The 17,556-nt window shown below is 38.8% G+C and overlaps 1 protein-coding gene across 1 annotated transcript; it reads left to right on the forward strand.

Annotated features, from left to right (window-relative positions):
- The first annotated feature begins 10,145 nt into the window (after positions 1-10,145).
- Positions 10,146-16,052, forward strand: prss35 (serine protease 35). The gene is made up of 2 exons (XM_088387040.1): positions 10,146-10,378; positions 13,843-16,052. The coding sequence occupies exon 2, from the start codon at positions 13,861-13,863 to the stop codon at positions 15,130-15,132; it is 1,272 nt and encodes a 423-aa protein (XP_088243166.1). The 5' UTR covers positions 10,146-10,378; positions 13,843-13,860; the 3' UTR covers positions 15,133-16,052.
- Positions 16,053-17,556: the final 1,504 nt, after the last annotated feature.

Raw genomic sequence — 17,556 nt, forward strand, 5'->3', positions numbered from 1 at the left:
AAACTTTATTATTGCTAAATTGTAGTTGAACTACGGACAGAATAAGGTGACCGATACAAATGCTGATCCGACCAGATGATATAATCAAAACCAAGTATCGTTGTCTTCATGAATGCATTTTATTCTTTGTGTTGGATTTCATTAGCTTGCATAGATGTACCTCATATTTGACCTGAGTGTGTATACAGTAATAGGGATTTCTCCAGCCTGCTCCAACTTAACGTTGATTTTTGCGCCTATCGGGATTTCTCTCGTTTGAAATCCGAACAGTAAACATCTGCCTTCTGTTTTGCTATCAGGAGCGGGAAGTTATTTTGGAGGTTCAGGCAGGACGCCACTTGGCATTAAAAGAGCATGCGGAATGCTGGGAAAGATTTGGGAAGTACTCTGGGCCAGTGTAATCTTCAATGTTTCTATCAAGGGAGCAAATAGAGTGAACACAGGGCAGTCTGGGATTTGTCATCTAGGTCAATACGCTATATGTTTGCATGTTTTTTAAATATTGATTGAAGTGAGAAAAAGTCTACATGCCAGCCAACTAATAATTGGTTATTAGCATGCTAGTTATTCCCACCACTGCCCTAATGCTGACCTAATGCAGAAAACTGTATCACCATGTGGACAAAAGTTTGTCTGAACAAAATAATCTATTTATAGCATTACGGACATGATGAATCTCATCAAAATAAATTAGGTATTTGTCTCAACAAATACAGTGCTTCCAAAAAAAGCCATTGTCTACATTTGCCCAACTAAAAAAAGAAATGAATGCAGGATATCAGCCAACACAGTTCATTATTTGATTATTTCTATGCTTTTGCTTTACTGCATTGAAACTAATTCAACGACCAAACGGAGAACAGATAACAATTGTATGTAAAAACACAATTAAAAAAAAGTTGAGTTGTTTTCATAAGATGTTTGTGCTTTCATGATAGTACAGTGGCCACCCACATATATTGGTTTTGCATTTGGGAATGAGACGATTGACCTTTTGTTTTCCTTTACTTTCATATTTTTCTTTTCTTTTTTCTATCTTCCATTAGCCATGGAAAATCTTGCCTACTGACAATTTTCTGTAATGTGCCGCTGCAGCAAACATGGCATCTGGTTGAGCATGTTTATCTATGAGATCATGCAGTAAGAATAGTTCCGGAGTCTTTGGGAAACAGCCTGCTCGCATGAACACAGCACTGAACTCTCTTTGTAGATAAAACGGTCTGCACTTCACCATCAGCACTTCTTCAATGTCTGTCATGCAGATTTCTCTATCACCTGATTGTCTGCATTTACACTCTTGTAACTGGATGACTGAGTCTGATGTTTTTAGTATCGAGCTATAGCCTTTAGCCAGACTGTAGGAGGCAGTAAAGAGCATCTATGTCATACGAACAACAAAGTGGACAATCTACATACATTTAACAAAATGAAATGTAAACAAAGAATTGGGATGTCGCACGTAGGATTTGGACCCAGATGCAGACATGACAGGGAAGTTGAAAAGTATAAGAGAGCAGGGCTGGACGTAAAGACAAAACTTGACATTCTCCCTGGGAGTGAGCTCAACGTACTGACAATTAGTCACTGTGTAACTCGAGCTTCTATACCATGAGACATCAGGCTTATATGACATAATAAGGGTGACACAATAAAAGGACAAAGCTTAAAAGGATCAGAGCAACTGCATCGTACGTGATACATCAAAGAACCAGGCTTATATGGCAGAATAAAGGTGACATAATAAAAGGATAAAGCAAAAAAGGACCACAGTAATTTCATAGCAACTGATAGATCAAGAAACGACCCGTCACAACATGCTATTTCCAACGGCTTTTGCTCATTCGCCGTATTTTTCCCCACTGACTGTCCACGTATGTTACAAATGTTTGTAGTTGTACAGTATGGAAAATGTGGGCAATGAGGATGCCACATGAAGCGGTTTAGTTGCTGGAATGATGTAATTTTTGTCACAAAGGCTGATTTGTGAATAGGGAAAATCCATGTGTGATTGATTGATGTCCATTATAATTGCAGTGTTGTTGTTTTTTTAATTATTTGAATTTCAATCAGTAGACAGGTGAATCCGAGGATATCAATCTGCAATTCTGCTGTGGTCAAGGACAAGTATAATCTTTATGATTTACAGATAAGATGAAAGGAACATGTGAATGTCAGCATCAAACAACAGTGAACAATAATTACATGGTTATGGTGCTCTTAGCTCACGAGCTCTATTTTAAATTTCATCTTTTGTCGGTACATAATAATATTCATTCACCGTTGTTTTATGATGTTTGTAGATAATTAGAAGTATCAATAACTTGAAAAGATTAGAAAAGCAAATATGAAGATGATCTAACCATTGTCTCCAAGTGCCTGTAGGAACTCTTTAATCTCCCTGGCCAACAATTTGTTATCCTCCCAATTGCTTCTAAATGTACTTGTTGCACTTCAGGCCCCTGCAAGCACGAGCTGCTTCAATTGGGGTCAAATCCAGTCAACTGCGTTCATGTCTACAGTGGTGCAAAATGCAAAATGAGTTTATAGGTTAAAGTACAAGGCTATAAATGAGTCATATTAAAACTGCTCCGGCATGTACTCACTTCTGGGAAACTCTTTGACCTTTGAATTTCTGAAATTGACTCAGAATATGCCAGACCATTTGCTTCCGAGATGGGTTCAGAAGGAAATGGCAAATGTTTTCATCCCACAGATTTCTTTTATTTTTTTTGACCATATACCAATGTGGTCCAAAGGTGTTAGGCATGCCGAGGACCAACAGTAGCCTATCAGCAGAGGAAATGGTGGGTAAATGTTATGTAGGGGATACTGCAAGTCTGCCGTCACACTTTTCTTTCTTGCTTTCCTGTCGGTCCTTACAGGACCTTCCCCCAGCCACTCAAATCAATGTGCTCTTTCATTGATGTCTGGTCATAATGTACCACTGTTTTAGCCCAGGGATATTTGGGAAGGTGGAAAAAATAGAGAAGTTTAAGCTGCAGCTTTCCTGTCTTACGTTATTAGAGAAAGCTGAGTTGATGTGTAGTGTGAGAAGGAGCTTGATCAGAATGGCTCAAGAGCATTAAAGGAAAACCTAAACATGTCCTGAGGACACACTTGCAACCTTAAACCTAGGAAATCAACATTTCTTAAAATAAAATGTGAATATTTTCAATTGCAGAAACACCCATGGTAATATTTTACTGTGCAGCTTTGTGGCATTGCCGTCATTCCATCAATCAGTCGGGAGGGGTGAGGATTTATGGTCAATTGTTGCCAAAAAACATGACATACTAGTCTATTTTTACATACAAGTCAATGTTGCTTGGCAGTTACCATATCAACTACATTGGTTGCCCACTTTCTTCTTAGATCTTTTGAATCTGTGTTTGGTGAACTGCTGTGACACTAAACCTTTAAAAAAACAATACCTCTTTTTATACTTTTACAATAATAATAATAATAATAATAAATAATAATAAATATTAATAACAATAATAACTGCAACAACAATAATAATGTATTCTTATTGTTTTTATTATATTATTATCTTTATATATAATGCTTCCTTGGTTGATGTTATTTTTGTACAAATTAAAAATTCATGCATTATAAAAATGGTTAGATATACTTTTTTACTTTTTCTCAATATGAGTATTGCCTTGGAGTTTGTTTGTTCCATTCATGTGGGAACATGTCAGTATGATTTGGCCACTTTTAATAATAATTGTGCCCACAAATTATGTGTCATACAGAATGACAGCATGATGAAATCCCAGTCAAGTGGGCCTAGTAGATTTTTCAAAACAGATCTGAAAAACAAATTGAATTCAGTTTGTCCACAGAAAAAGAAAGAAAAAACTTTCTCAACACAGTCTTATTTAAAGTAACATTAAAGCATAAAAAAAGCGACATGGTATGACAACAAACGCTCTCGTTTTGTCCAGGAAAGGAGGGCGATTAAGGCATTTAAGTAGTTCTAAAGTGTGTTTATTTAATCTTTTTGACCCCAAAAGCAGGGGTGACTAAACTTTTCACCAAGGGCCACATCAGAATTATAGGATGTGGGGCCCACTTTGACATTCTTCAGCTTTACTTGATTAAACCCATAAAAATGTGTGAATATTTCAATCCACAATTACACTCTATTGCTTGTTTCTCACTATTTCATACTGTACATGATTTTGCTACCCCATAACTATTTGCACAATATTTTTATGTTCCCTCTTGCTAGCCTCATAATTCCAATCATTCCTGTGCCTCTGAATGAATGTTTTTGAAATGAAATAAGACAACATATCTGAAGCGGGAATTCTTCTTCAATTACATCAGTTAACCATCTCAAAAGTACCTTGATCTATCTGCACCTTCTTCCTCTCTCATGTCTCAAGTTCTGGCAGAGTAATGTGAATTGAAAACACCTTGTCCTTCCAAATCCTCAATGTAAACACTCAGGGATAAAAATGTCATATTTTGCTTGTCTAAACAGTTCTCAGGTCGCAGTGCAGACATGCTGAAGATCAGTTAACAGGAAGAGGCATGAATACTTGATCAAATATGCCTTTGTAGCACTGAATGCAACTCCTCCACCTTAGTTTCTTGTTTGGCAAATAGACGTGAAGAAGTCCAGTAATTAATTTGTTGTAAATAATTCTAAATTAATAACTCAAATAGAAAATGAAAAAAATAAAAATAGCATTTATTCTAAATTTTAAAACAAATTTTAAAAAAAGGAGTATTAACAGAATAAACAGTTAAATGTTTTATAAACACATTTTACCTTGTCCACGAGGTCCATCTGTCTGTTTTTTATTTTTATTTTTTTAAATCAAATGTGACGCTTGAGCACAATAGTTTGCACACCCCTGCTTTATGTGCTCCACGATACTAGTATATGTCTTATGACATTTTATTCCATCCATCCCTTTTCCAGACCACAGTTCTTGATAAATGTTCGGTTAATGGTTTGATGGGCTACCGGTCATGCATTTTAGTGAAAACAGAGCTTCAGCATGGGATCCACAGCGCTATAGGAACTGTATATAATTCCCACCGTATGTCAGAGAGAAGTCAGTTAACAAGCTCCACATGTAGTCTCAAGTACCAATTCAAAGAACGTTCATCTAAGCCTTAATGTACTTTGGGGGTTTCGGAAGCAAATGACAAGCTCATCAGTCATGAGGAGAAACCCCATATCCACAGATATTTGGGGCAGAAAAAATGCAAACAGGTACTTTGCTGAGTTGCTGGTTTATTCTCAATGTATAATAAGGGATCTGTGGTGCATATTTCAGATGCAAACAGACGTGTGATGTGGAATGGTATTTTTATGTTTTTATTGCAGCAGAAAAAGAAAATATGGGCAGTCAGTGTAAACACATACACACATAAACTCAGCCTCATACATACAAGAGCACATTCTGATCTGTTTTCAAGTCAGAGATCCCGATCTGCATGTTGTCAAAGCACTCTCGGTGCCTCTGCCAAAGACACTTTTGAACTTTTATACCTTAGTTAGTTTTAAAAGTTAGTGTCTTTATTAGCTGCAATGTCCCTGCTATCGCATCACAGCTATGATGCTGCCATGAGCCATATCTGTATTTTGCTATTTCAGAGCGACATCAGAATTGTCACTTGAACCATGAAGTCTAATCCAGCCCAACAGTGCCATACTCAACACCTCATATTCCCAATTCATATATTGTTTTTAATTTCTAAACACACATTTTCGTCATTGGTTTTCATTTCATATCAGCAATCGTGGGTTTTTGGTGTTGTTGTTTTTTTACAAGGGCGAATACCAGGTACCCTTACGTACCACTATTATGAATGGTGTATACACTTTCAACATGCAGTAATGGCTGAATGGCTAAATCAGTCCAATATTTTTATTTTATAATCATTATAATTTCATTGTTGTTTGTCAGTATGCCTTATTTGACTGATCCATTTGATCCAGCATGGTTTTCACAGACTCACAGATGCAAACATTCCCAATATGGTGGTCCCACCAATAATCCCATGAAAATAGTTCAATGTTTGCTGAATGATTATTCACAGAATTTTGTTCATTCAACCAAGTTTCACAGCTGTTTTACCTCAATGACGCCCCGGGTTTGAAGTTTATTTCGAAGCATGAAATGAACACCTGGACTGATGTTAAAAAGATTTACGTATACTGTATGTAAATGTTTAACTTGAGAATTGCTGAACATCTGCCTTTATTTTGCTTATCAGCAACAGTATTTTGGTAACAGTGTGAATCACTTCATAAAATATCGGCTAGGTGAAGACAAGATCATAACAACAAAAATCTGCTTGACATAAGTATGTTAGTAATGTAATTCTAGATGTGATATAAACATTTAGATATCCACATTTACAGTCGATAACTCAACGTGCATAGTCACTGGGTCAATAGACTATAGATGTTTATCATTCAAGTGAAAGCTAAAGCCAGCTTTCTTGTGTTTTCATTAGAGGATGAGCCAAACACAACATATATCATATACATCAGGACGTGCTTCTATGGAGCAAGGTTTGGCTTGTAATATAGAGCTATGGGATATTGAAATAATACCATGAGGTAAGCATGAAAAATTGAGTCATTGGAACATTCTGAAAAGATAAAATAATTCCTGATTACTACTGAATAATCACAGAAAAGTTTGCAATAAGTTTGAGTATCGTTGTGTGTGTGCGCACGCGTGTGTTTGTGTTTGTGTGTGTGTGTGCACGTGCGCATTTGTAAGGTAAGGATTCCTGGGATATCAATGGTGGTCTGTTTAGAGCAAAGCTGTGAGGAGCCTTGCTAAAAGACCTTTCAGTTGTCAAAATAAAGCCAGTGGAAGTGAACTGTAGCCTACTGCAGCCTTCTGAGTGGATTTATTAAAGAGGTCTGTGAAATGATGACAGCCTTTAATATCTTTGATATTTACAACTAGAGGCACTTAGGTTTTCTAAGATAAAGTCTGAATCAGAATTGCCCCCTTTTATAAAAATGTGTTAAAACAAAAAGGTGGAAAAGGGTGAGCTTTATTATTTCCCCCAGTTTACTATGTCTCCAATAATTACGTATCGACCACAGCAGAGCGCAAAGGGAGCACTTCCCATGAGGGTGTGACAACGGGCACAAAAGACCCTCTATCCTCTGTACACAGGCCCGACCTCTCTAAAAATACGTCTCACTGCTTTTCACAAAACCAAAGACTACAAGCAGAGGCTTGACTCCTTGATACCTTTGAATTGAGAAAATGTCAAAATGTCTTAGACTTACAGAAAATCTTGTAAGGAAGCTGCCTCTCTCTAAATTTATATAAGGTGGTTGTAGTAAAGAAAGCGCAATCTTTATCTGTACAACGAGGTATAGGATTGAAGGAATTTTGTTGTCATACTAACATACCTTTCCACATGATATGGCACGGAATACGATACCGGAGGTCCCAGGTTGACCCAGTAAACTGTGAGAAAGAAAGTAGAACAACAAAATGAGATCAAATAAATAAGATGCAGCGATAGGGGGATACTTGTTGACACTCATAAGCAAGTTTTAAATTATCAGGATCATTGTTCTGTAGAATTTGCTTCACAACCAAACCATATTACTACTAACAATGGAACGGATGCGGTTGTCAGACTGAAATGCAACAGTGTTGAACAATGTCTTTCAAAATTTCCCAGAAAACGTGTGGTAGTTTTCATCAAACAAAAAAAAAAAACCCTGAGAACCATTATGAGCATTTATTTAATATCCTACTAGTGACCTAATTTTTTCATGGACTAACGCTCTTTGTCCTCATTGCTAAGGCAATTCAGGTCAGCTTGCCCACTTCCACATTGAAGGACAACATAGCGTCTTCAGTGAACCTAAGATGCATGTTTTTGGAATGTGGGAGGAAACTGGAGTATCCTGAGAAAACTCATGCGAGCACGGGGAGAACATGCAAAGTCCACACCCATGCCTGGAGTTGAACCCTCAGCCTCTGAACTGTCAAGCAGACGTGCAAACCAGTTGGCCTCCATGCCATCAATTATTAACTATTAAATTAAAATCACACAAACACACAGAGCCCAACTTTTCAACTGGATCCCACTGCCAGCTCGCTCACAACTACATTTAAAACCTACTGTGTCCTGGTGGTCTGCTTTATCACACGTCCTCCCTTTCTCCTGATGATCTCCAGCAGTTTGAGAAAATGCTTGTCCAATTGCGCCAAGAGCTTTGTCTCCAAGGAAACTGTTGCAACTTGTATGTACTTAGCATTGATCTTGGGTAGTGCTTCCCATTGATTTTCTACGAGGCCCCTGCTAGATAGAAGAAGATATTTCTCCACTGCAACTATAAATAGTAGATTGTGCCCTATAGTTTATTCATAATGTGCACACCCACATGTGGTCATCATGCTCATATAATGATGATCTGCATCAGGAGCTTTATAACAAGCTACATCAGGTGTGCATGGCCACCCGGGTCTTCCTGACCACTTCCTTCCTCTCCCAAGCATTTGCGCACACACAGAAGCACTCGCACCATCATCAGTGGTGGAATATTATAAACAGATGGCTTAGAAGGACACAGCCAAGTAAGGGATTCTATATAAGTATTTTTACTCTTTTTCCCTCCCGCTTGAAACAGTTAATAATACATACACCAAATCAAAGCTGTGATGCTATGCTGAGACCAAAAGCGATGAGAGAAAAACAGATGTGCAGCATGATTTGCCAGTCTTACATGTGTACTTCATTTGGTAGAATCCCACAAAATACCAGCTGAACTAATATGTCGAATTTGGGATGATCCACAAAATTTAGGTGCACCTGCTCTCCTTTCCTATAATCACATACTAGAAGGTTATATAAATAAATTGTGGGTACATACATTTTTTTTAAAGTGGCCACAGTCGCATGCATCCAACAGAAACAAACATCTACAACAAATCGACAACTTCTCTCTCGTGAGAAAGAAAGCAGGTGACTGTAATTCCCCATTTTAGGACGCCATAAAATTACATTCCACAATTCTTAATCACAAAATCAATCTGTACTCGCTCTGTAGGTTGCACTTAAGTTGTAATTCAATGCTCAATTTAGAAATATTGCAATACATACTTTTGCTTCATTAGTGTTGTTTATCAATAGAAAAATAACATGCTTGATGATAATATAATCTGCATCATAGTTCTGAAGTTTGGGGTTTGAATCTTTCCTCCGGCCATTCTGTGTGGCGTTAGTATGTATTCGCTGTGGTTGTGTGGGCTTCCTTCCAGATTCCAAAAACACATCTGGTTATCGGAACACTCTAAATTGTCCATATGTGGGAATCTGAATGTGAACAATCGTCTCTCTACACTCCAATGATTGAGGCTTAGGACCAGTCCAAGGTGTTTCCCACCTCTTACCCAAAGTAACTAATCCCCCTACACTTTAGTCCCCCCACTGATTTTCAAGCACTCAAGTGTAATTACATGGCGGGCAGCACTGCGGAATTTTTGTTATAGTATGTTAGCATTACGCTAGCTGACTTTTGTTTTCTTAAAATTATACTGAATATTTTTGTGTTACAATATATAATGTTTTAATCTTTTTTTGTGTTTTACATGCAAGTATAATTAAATTTCAACCGTGACCGTCAAATAAGCAACTTGTCGCAAGCACTCTTTGCCTCTTATTTGGAGCACTGTGGCACAAGAGAGTGACAACAGGCATCAATAAATAATTTCAAAAGTGTTTTCTTCATATGTTACTCTGTACTCTTAAATCAGCAGTTTGTGCAGACTTAATAACATGGAAGGACGTGTCATTGTCTGTGTCTTTTTGTCCTCACAATTGTATCACTTCATTTTGGAGGGAACGTGTTGCAGATGTTGACAGGAATTCAAATCCGTAGGGCTCCCACACTATTGTTGTGAGACCAGTGGAAGTAATTCCTGCAAAGTCCCACAGACAAAATGAGGCTTGATTGTGCTCCTGTTTTGTGCCTCGATGAGCAGGTCTCACACCATCGCATCTCTTGTGCAGTGCGGCTTCTACTGAATACAACGCTGTGACTTGCATGGGCCGCTTTCTCTAGCACCACCCACAAGGCTTTGTCACCAGAGAGAGATGAGGGGGAAAAAAAAACGTCTTTTTCAGATTGTGCTCGCCTCCCCCTCCCTCCTCAGCATCAAGTGCTTTCAACTTTCTGTGCAGCCACTTAGAAGGAGCAATGAGGAGAGAGGAGCTGTCGCCCTGCTGATGCCAGGACGTCTAGGATGAATTAACAGCCGTTTGTTCTTCTTTTTACTACACACAAAAAAAAAAGGCCATTCTTTGTGCATGTTTTAGGGCAAAGAAACAAGATATTGCGGATTTCTCATCTCCATCAATCGGATGCAAGCAGGTAGGGCTAGTATTTGATTTTGCTTCTTGTGAAGGAACCACTCCATCTTGCATGGTTTGCTTTTTGGTATTTATTTGTTTTAAATCATTGTATTCTTTCATTTGAACTACTTTTATGTAATTTGAGTTGTTCTAAATGCTTTTGAATGGATAGTTGCCGCAGAGATGTAATACTTTTACAGCCAAAAGAAGTGTAATGCCGTTAATTTTAATACAGACTACTTTTTATGGTTTACATTACAATATAACGACTATTAGACTTTTAATCGCAGTCAAAGTATTTCCAGACATCTGGCAAAAAAAAATGGCATCTCTTGCAGGTTTTCATTTGACTAAGTTTTATTTTACTCGTGTAAAAGTTCGACATCAACTTAATTTTTTCAAGTTGAGATAAGTGGGCACGTCCGTTTAAATAATCTATTGCAATAACTTTTTGACCTTGATAAATACTTGGTTGACGTGCTCTGAGGAAATTTGGGGACGATTTTGCCCTCTGTCGGTCATTAAGTGTACACAGGCTTAAGACACGGATGGAGAGGGCACACAAAGCTGCTCAGCTTACTTGGGTGGAAAATTATTGAACTCAAATGTGAGGCCTTCATGTGACTAAGAGCCATGGTGGCAGTATATCAGTCACTTTCCACCCTGGTGAGTTATTGCAGACTTTCCAGTGTTTTTTGTGAAGTCTGAATCTGGCTGAAGGAGTGTGAAGTTGAACAGACACCAAAGGTCATTTTAGTCTCAATTAAGGCTTTTGTGCTTTTGGGGGCTTGTTTTATTATCCTTTGTTTTTGGCAGGTTTTCTTGGCCCCTACTTTAAAGGGATGCGTGCTTCACATCAGCCAAGTCTTCAAGTTGAAGTCATTTTATTTTTACGGTTTTTCAAAGTGCTTTTTTGCATTTTTTTGGACCTGGTACATATATGCCTCCACTGGAGTCTCAGTGATGTAAAGCAAAAAAGGTGAAAGTAGTAAAGATGACTTCAGGGGGCGTTGCCATAAGCGTCGCAAAAAAAAAAACTTTCAATGCTACATAGTCTGCTACATAGTTTATTACTTTATCGTTTAGCTGTATGTTATTTTTCAAAAGTTAGTGCAATCCTTATCAGCATAGTCTTTATCAATGTTATGGCGGTGAAGTTTAAAACCCTGGAACAGATTGATTCTATTTCCAGTATTTGTTATGGGAAAAAGTAATCCAAACAAATTGGTGGTTCTGTACTTCTGCACAATTGCCAAGTCCGGAAAGAAACTGGAACTGTTTCTGGTAGCTGAGTTCATTGCATCTTATCATTGAATGATGCTGAGTTGCAGCTCATTGTAATACTGCACTTCCATATAACTGAAAAGGAATGTGTCTTTGGAAGCTGCCTGGTCCAACCCCCTCCTCAGCCCACCCTAACCCCCACCACAGCGCACACCACCGGAGGTAAATCCTCCAGCTGGAAAGTGCAGATATCAGACTGTCTGCAGCAGCATCCAAACGACTTTCTCCTCATGCTTTTGGAAGTTGTTTGCGTAACTTCATGACCACAGTGAAGCTGACGACATGACATTTTCCAACTTTGTGATCAAATAGCCTTTTCTTTTCTGGGTTATCAGGAATATGGTTGTATCTGTGCCATACCAAATGCGCATGCTGCACGTGTCCTGTCATTTAATGACACGGGAGACGAGTGGTGTTGAGGAAACCAGACGTGGTCATAACTAAAAGAGAAGGTTAACCAGTGTGGCAAACATCCAAGCCACTGTCTTGAGCTCATTTTGAGAATGATGGTTCATTCTTACCTCAGTGCTAACCACAGCAGTGACTCAAACTCCATATAAATCTCTTAACCATAGAGCTGATGCAACAATTTAGCAAGTGGCCAGTTTATCCCCAGGCTATGAATACAACTGATCAATTTGTGCAGATTTGCAGAAAAGATCTGGAGAAATGGTCTGTAGAACTACAGTACCGGAACTGCTGTGCATAAACTGGAGGGTGTGCTGAACTCTGGTACATACTGCCTCCCTATGGCCAGAGATGGAGCTGTGTTTTAGACTTCCAAATTTTAAAGAAAGCCTAGTAAATACACCCGAGAAAATGAAGCTGAAATGCATTTTACTTTTTTAAATTAAAGAATCCCCGTGTCCCTATTTTTTTCCTCAAAGTGCACTTAACAATATAATGAACTGGATGTTTTTATTTTTTGGATGGCTGTCTTTAGCTTTATAGGTAACAAATGCATGTCCTTAATTGGAGGTAATTTTGGGACGAACATTATCGTGATGTCAAGGATGCTTGTCCTCCACTAGGCTGCAAACACATAGAAACTATACTCAAAACAATCAGTGTTCGACCTTCGGTTTGTTTGGGAAATCATGGTCAACAGAAGAAATACTGGAATCTAAGTAGTAGCTTGACTTATGAGTTTAATTTATTCTGTTACCATGCCGGTAATGAGTCACTCCTTACGTGAGGTACCATTGAGGGCCTTGTATAGGGTTAGGTACAATATAGACATGCTTGGAGTTGAGGAAAAGCAGTTTCAGGGGCAATCCTAGGATCATTATTTTAGGGACGCTGACAGAGCATATCCGATAAGGGGCCATTTGGTCTGAAGGGCGGGTGTTGGGCAGGGATGGTGCTACACCGGGACAAGGGAGAGCTTTATCTGAGAAACAGAATGTAGCCCAGGAAAGCGACGCAAGCATTATATTTGATTCTACACAATATAGTTCTAAACAATTTTTATAAAATATACGAAAAAGTGGTTCAGAAAATGGATGGCTGGATGAATTTCGAAACTATTTTTCTCAGCCTGTCAATTGCAGTTCAAAAAAGTCAGTGATACTGTTTGACCACCTGTAACATTTACTAAATAGAAGAAATGTTAGCTAACTCTGACCTAGCGACATAAAAGAGAACTATGGTTCCATAATGCAGCAGATATTCTGGGTATTGATAATGGATTGATATCAATTGGTAGAAATAAAGACATTTTCCATATACGTATTCATGTTTAGTTAATATTACACCAACATTGCCCATCAATCTGTTCCACCCCCCAAATTAAAGTGTTTAATGAACACAAATCGCACTGTAATGTGTGGGTAAAAAACACACGAGAATATCAAGAAATACATTTCTTAATTGTTGTATGAAGTTTAAATATTAAATGTTGTTATGCACCAATAAGAGGTGGCCTGGTGGGGCACGTTCGGAATTGTCTCTGCGTATGTTTCTTGTAGCTATTTTTTCGCACTTGATAACGGTTGTGAAATAAATCCTCTGACTGCTTATGTCTTTTTATTTAAAAACATAAATGATTATCAGAGAGTAACAAACTGCTCTATTCAAACCAGGCAAACCAGCATGGTAAACTCAGTCTTGTAATTCGGGGCACCAAGTCGAGGTATCACTGTTTAGACATGCATGAATGCTTCAAGATTGTAACCATCCTCCCCTTTGTTTTAATTTCAGTGCCAGGCCCAATTCATAATGGGCCCTCTACACTTGTGTGTGCTGCTCCCAATGACGGCGTTAGTCGTGGCGGCTGTCGCCACCGAGCTGTCTGCAACGGTTGACGACGAGTACACTTGGCCTCAGTGGAATTTGCCTCTGGTAAGGAAGAGGCGCACGCTGCCTCTGACGAGTCCCAACTTCTCAGCTCATCCTAAAGGAGAGGTGAGCGGAACATGTGGGATTGAGTGTCAGCGTGGCCTCCCCTCGCCCTCCCTGGATGACCTGGAGCAGCTCCTATCCTACGAGACGGTTTATGAGAATGGCACGCGCACGTATACCTCGGTGTCTGTACAAGGTCTCAACGAGGTGAGCGATTGGTCCAGAAACGACTCCTCGAGCTCCCGTCACAAAAGAGAGGTGTATGGCACGGATACCCGCTTCACTATTTCTGATAAGCAGTACTCCACTAAGTATCCCTTCTCCACTACTGTCAAGATCTCCACGGGTTGTTCTGGAGTTCTGGTGTCACCTAAACACGTGTTGACGGCTGCCCACTGTATCCATGATGGAAAGGATTATTTGGATGGCGTTCAGAAGCTTCGCGTCGGTATTCTTAAGGAGAAATCTCGAAAAGGGAAAGGAGGCAAAGGGAAAGGAGGGCGAGGGAAAGGCAAAAAGAGAAAGGGAGATGGTGCCAAAGAAGAAATAAAGCAAGTGGAAGACAAGGGAGGGAGCCGTAAAGGAAAGGATGGAAAGGGTAGGAAGAGCCGGAGTCGCCGCAGTGCAGAGGTGGAGAAACCTTCATTTCGGTGGACCAGGGTTAAGAAAACCCAAGTGCCTAAGGGTTGGTTCAAAGGTGTGTCTGATGGACTGACTGCAGATTATGACTATGCAGTTTTGGAGCTAAAGCGAGCCCCCAAAGTGAAGCACATGGATCTGGGTGTTATTCCCTCAGTCAAGAAGCTCCCTGCAGGAAGAATCCACTTCTCTGGTTTTGATGATGACCGGCCGGGAAATCTGGTATACAGGTTTTGCTCTGTGTCCGAGGAATCTACTGATTTATTGTACCAGTACTGCGACGCCAAGCCCGGTTCCAGCGGCTCTGGGGTTTACATCCGTCTCAAAGAGCCAGGCAAGAAGAAGTGGAAGAGAAAGATCATCGGGGTCTTCTCTGGTCATCAGTGGGTGGATGTTAATGGAAATGGGCTGCAGCAGGATTACAACGTGGCAGTGAGGATAACTCCTCTCAAATATGCCCAAATCTGCTACTGGGTCCACGGGGACTCAAGTGAATGCCAGGTATCCTAAAACAACACAGAGTCCCTGAGGACACCACCCAGATCCACTTCCTTTAAACCAAAGGACACCCAATCTCCTCGACTCCCCACCTCCTGTCACCAACACGGTGCCTGTCTCGCTTCCTGCCTGTGCCTCCCACCACACTCATCCAAAAACCCATGACACAGCCAGACAGATTCAGTGTTGACAACAGGAACTCCGAAACACATAAAGAGAACTGTTGCTTTTCTAATTTATTTGAAAAAAAAAATGGAGAAAAACATATGTATTTTAATTATTTGGTTTTATTTTTTGTTTAGATTTGTGGCAATTTTTCACTACGTTGGATACATTTTTAAAATATGCATCAACTTCTCGTCACTGAGATGATGGCTTGAGAGCAATGACATAAATTTATGTAAACTATATTCCACAAACAGACTACATTATAGCTATAATGAATAAATGAATGAACTTTTAACAAGGTGGTGTTTTGCAATATGTATGTCTAAATTGTTTTGTATGTCTATAGCCTTCTTTCTGTTCCCGTTGAGCTGGTTCCAATGGACCTGAAATTGAAATTAACATGCCAGCTTTCCTTTGTAGCAGTGAAATGTTTATTTTTTTTCCTCATTGATGTGCACATAATTGGTGCTTATCCAGAACACATGGTGCTAATTTATCAAACTAAGTTTTTTTTTTTTTCCAGGGAAAGGGGAGCCTACTACTGTAACTATGATTTTGAGGCTGCTAAAATTGGACTGAGCCTTTAAATAATTTACATGACAATTTAATTGATTTATTATGCAAAGGGTTTGATTTGACCAAAGACATTATTAAATCATTGTTTGATAACAACATATTGTAATATGAAATGCAATGTTTTTTTTAATGTTGCTTATTTTCCCATTTTTTGTAAATTCTAATAAATACCAAATTCCTGATACTAATCGTGATGATGATTGATGAACCATTAATTTAATCTGGATTAATATGTGTATTTCTGTTCATAACTATAACAAAATATTTTTATTAAGAACATTTATGGGTAAATGCACATTGACGGAACTACTAACATGATTGGTATAAATTTGTGTTTGGCCCTCAGATTACCCCCTTAGTGACAAACATGTTATATGGACAACAACACGTCATTCGTGTGAGTTTAGTCAAATTAGGGTAACATTATATAGGGATAGGACGATTCATTGTGTTAACCATAAACCAGGGGTGTCAAACTCTTTTTTTTTTTTTTTTTTTTTTTTTTTTGCAGGCCGCATTGTAGTCATAGTTTCTTTCGGAGGGCCAGATACAAATACAAATAAATGTATGAGCACCTCATATTATATACAGTATAAGATACAAAACAAACTGACAAATAACTCGTTTTCAAATCAGACAAGTAAAAACCGGTCAAATATTAAAAATACATATATATATTATTAAAAGTGAAGACAATTGCAATTCTAGTAATGACACATGAATTTGATGCACAATTTGTCTTCGCGGGCCACATAAAATGATGTGCCGTGCCGCATCTGGCCCGCGGGCCTTGAGTTTGACACCTGTGTCATAAACCATGACAGCGCTTAATGGGACTGAAAACTGGCCAGTTTTAATTTAACAATTAAACAAAATAACAGAAAAATGACATTAAATATTCGACACATGCAACCAATTATGTGCAGAATCATGTTCACCCGTCCAGTACCTGGAAAATTGGATGAGTAGTTCGCCGTGATAACGATCTTTGCAGGTTCGTAGTGTTGCTGTTATATTTTACCTTGGCAAAACACTTCTTGCATATTGCATATTCTTTATCCAGTGGGTCCACACTTTTGAGTGGAAATTGGCGGGTGGGTTTTTGATTTGCTTTTTGCTGTTGCATTCTTGCAGCTTCGTGAACCGACTTCTTCATTGGCCGGTGTTTACACCTGTTTAACCCTCATTCATGGGATTAGCGCTCCCACAAACAGGACAGGAGAGATTAAGTACCGAAGGTGACAATGTTGCATTGAAAAAAATCGATATTTGCCCTCAGGGTATCAATTATTTATTGCAAAAGGGAGAACAAACATTTATTGCAATATCGATTTCGACCAGTGACATGTACTTAATGGAGATTTAATTAATATTCAAAATAAAAATGTGGTCATTTTGAAAGAAAACAAGAAGAACAGGAATTTGTATCCATCTACTCCCTATATGGATTGTCTTCATAAAAGTTGGAGTGATCAGAAACCAATCCCATCTGATTTTGGATTAAAACTGGCTGGATTCACCCTGGGTTAGTCCCCAGGAATTTGCAAGGCACAGAAACAAAGAAAGAGTAACAAAATGTGAGTGAGTGAAAAGTGTGTTATTGTTGCCGCAATAGTCTTTGCATCAATTGAAAGACTCATTGTTGCATTTGCACTTCTATAAGGGTCGTGGAATCACATTTAGATTGCGTAT

Source organism: Syngnathus floridae, chromosome 10, assembly GCF_059516105.1.
Source record: "Syngnathus floridae isolate MCC-2025c chromosome 10, RoL_Sflo_1.0, whole genome shotgun sequence".
Classification (NCBI taxonomy): Eukaryota; Metazoa; Chordata; class Actinopteri; order Syngnathiformes; family Syngnathidae; genus Syngnathus; species Syngnathus floridae.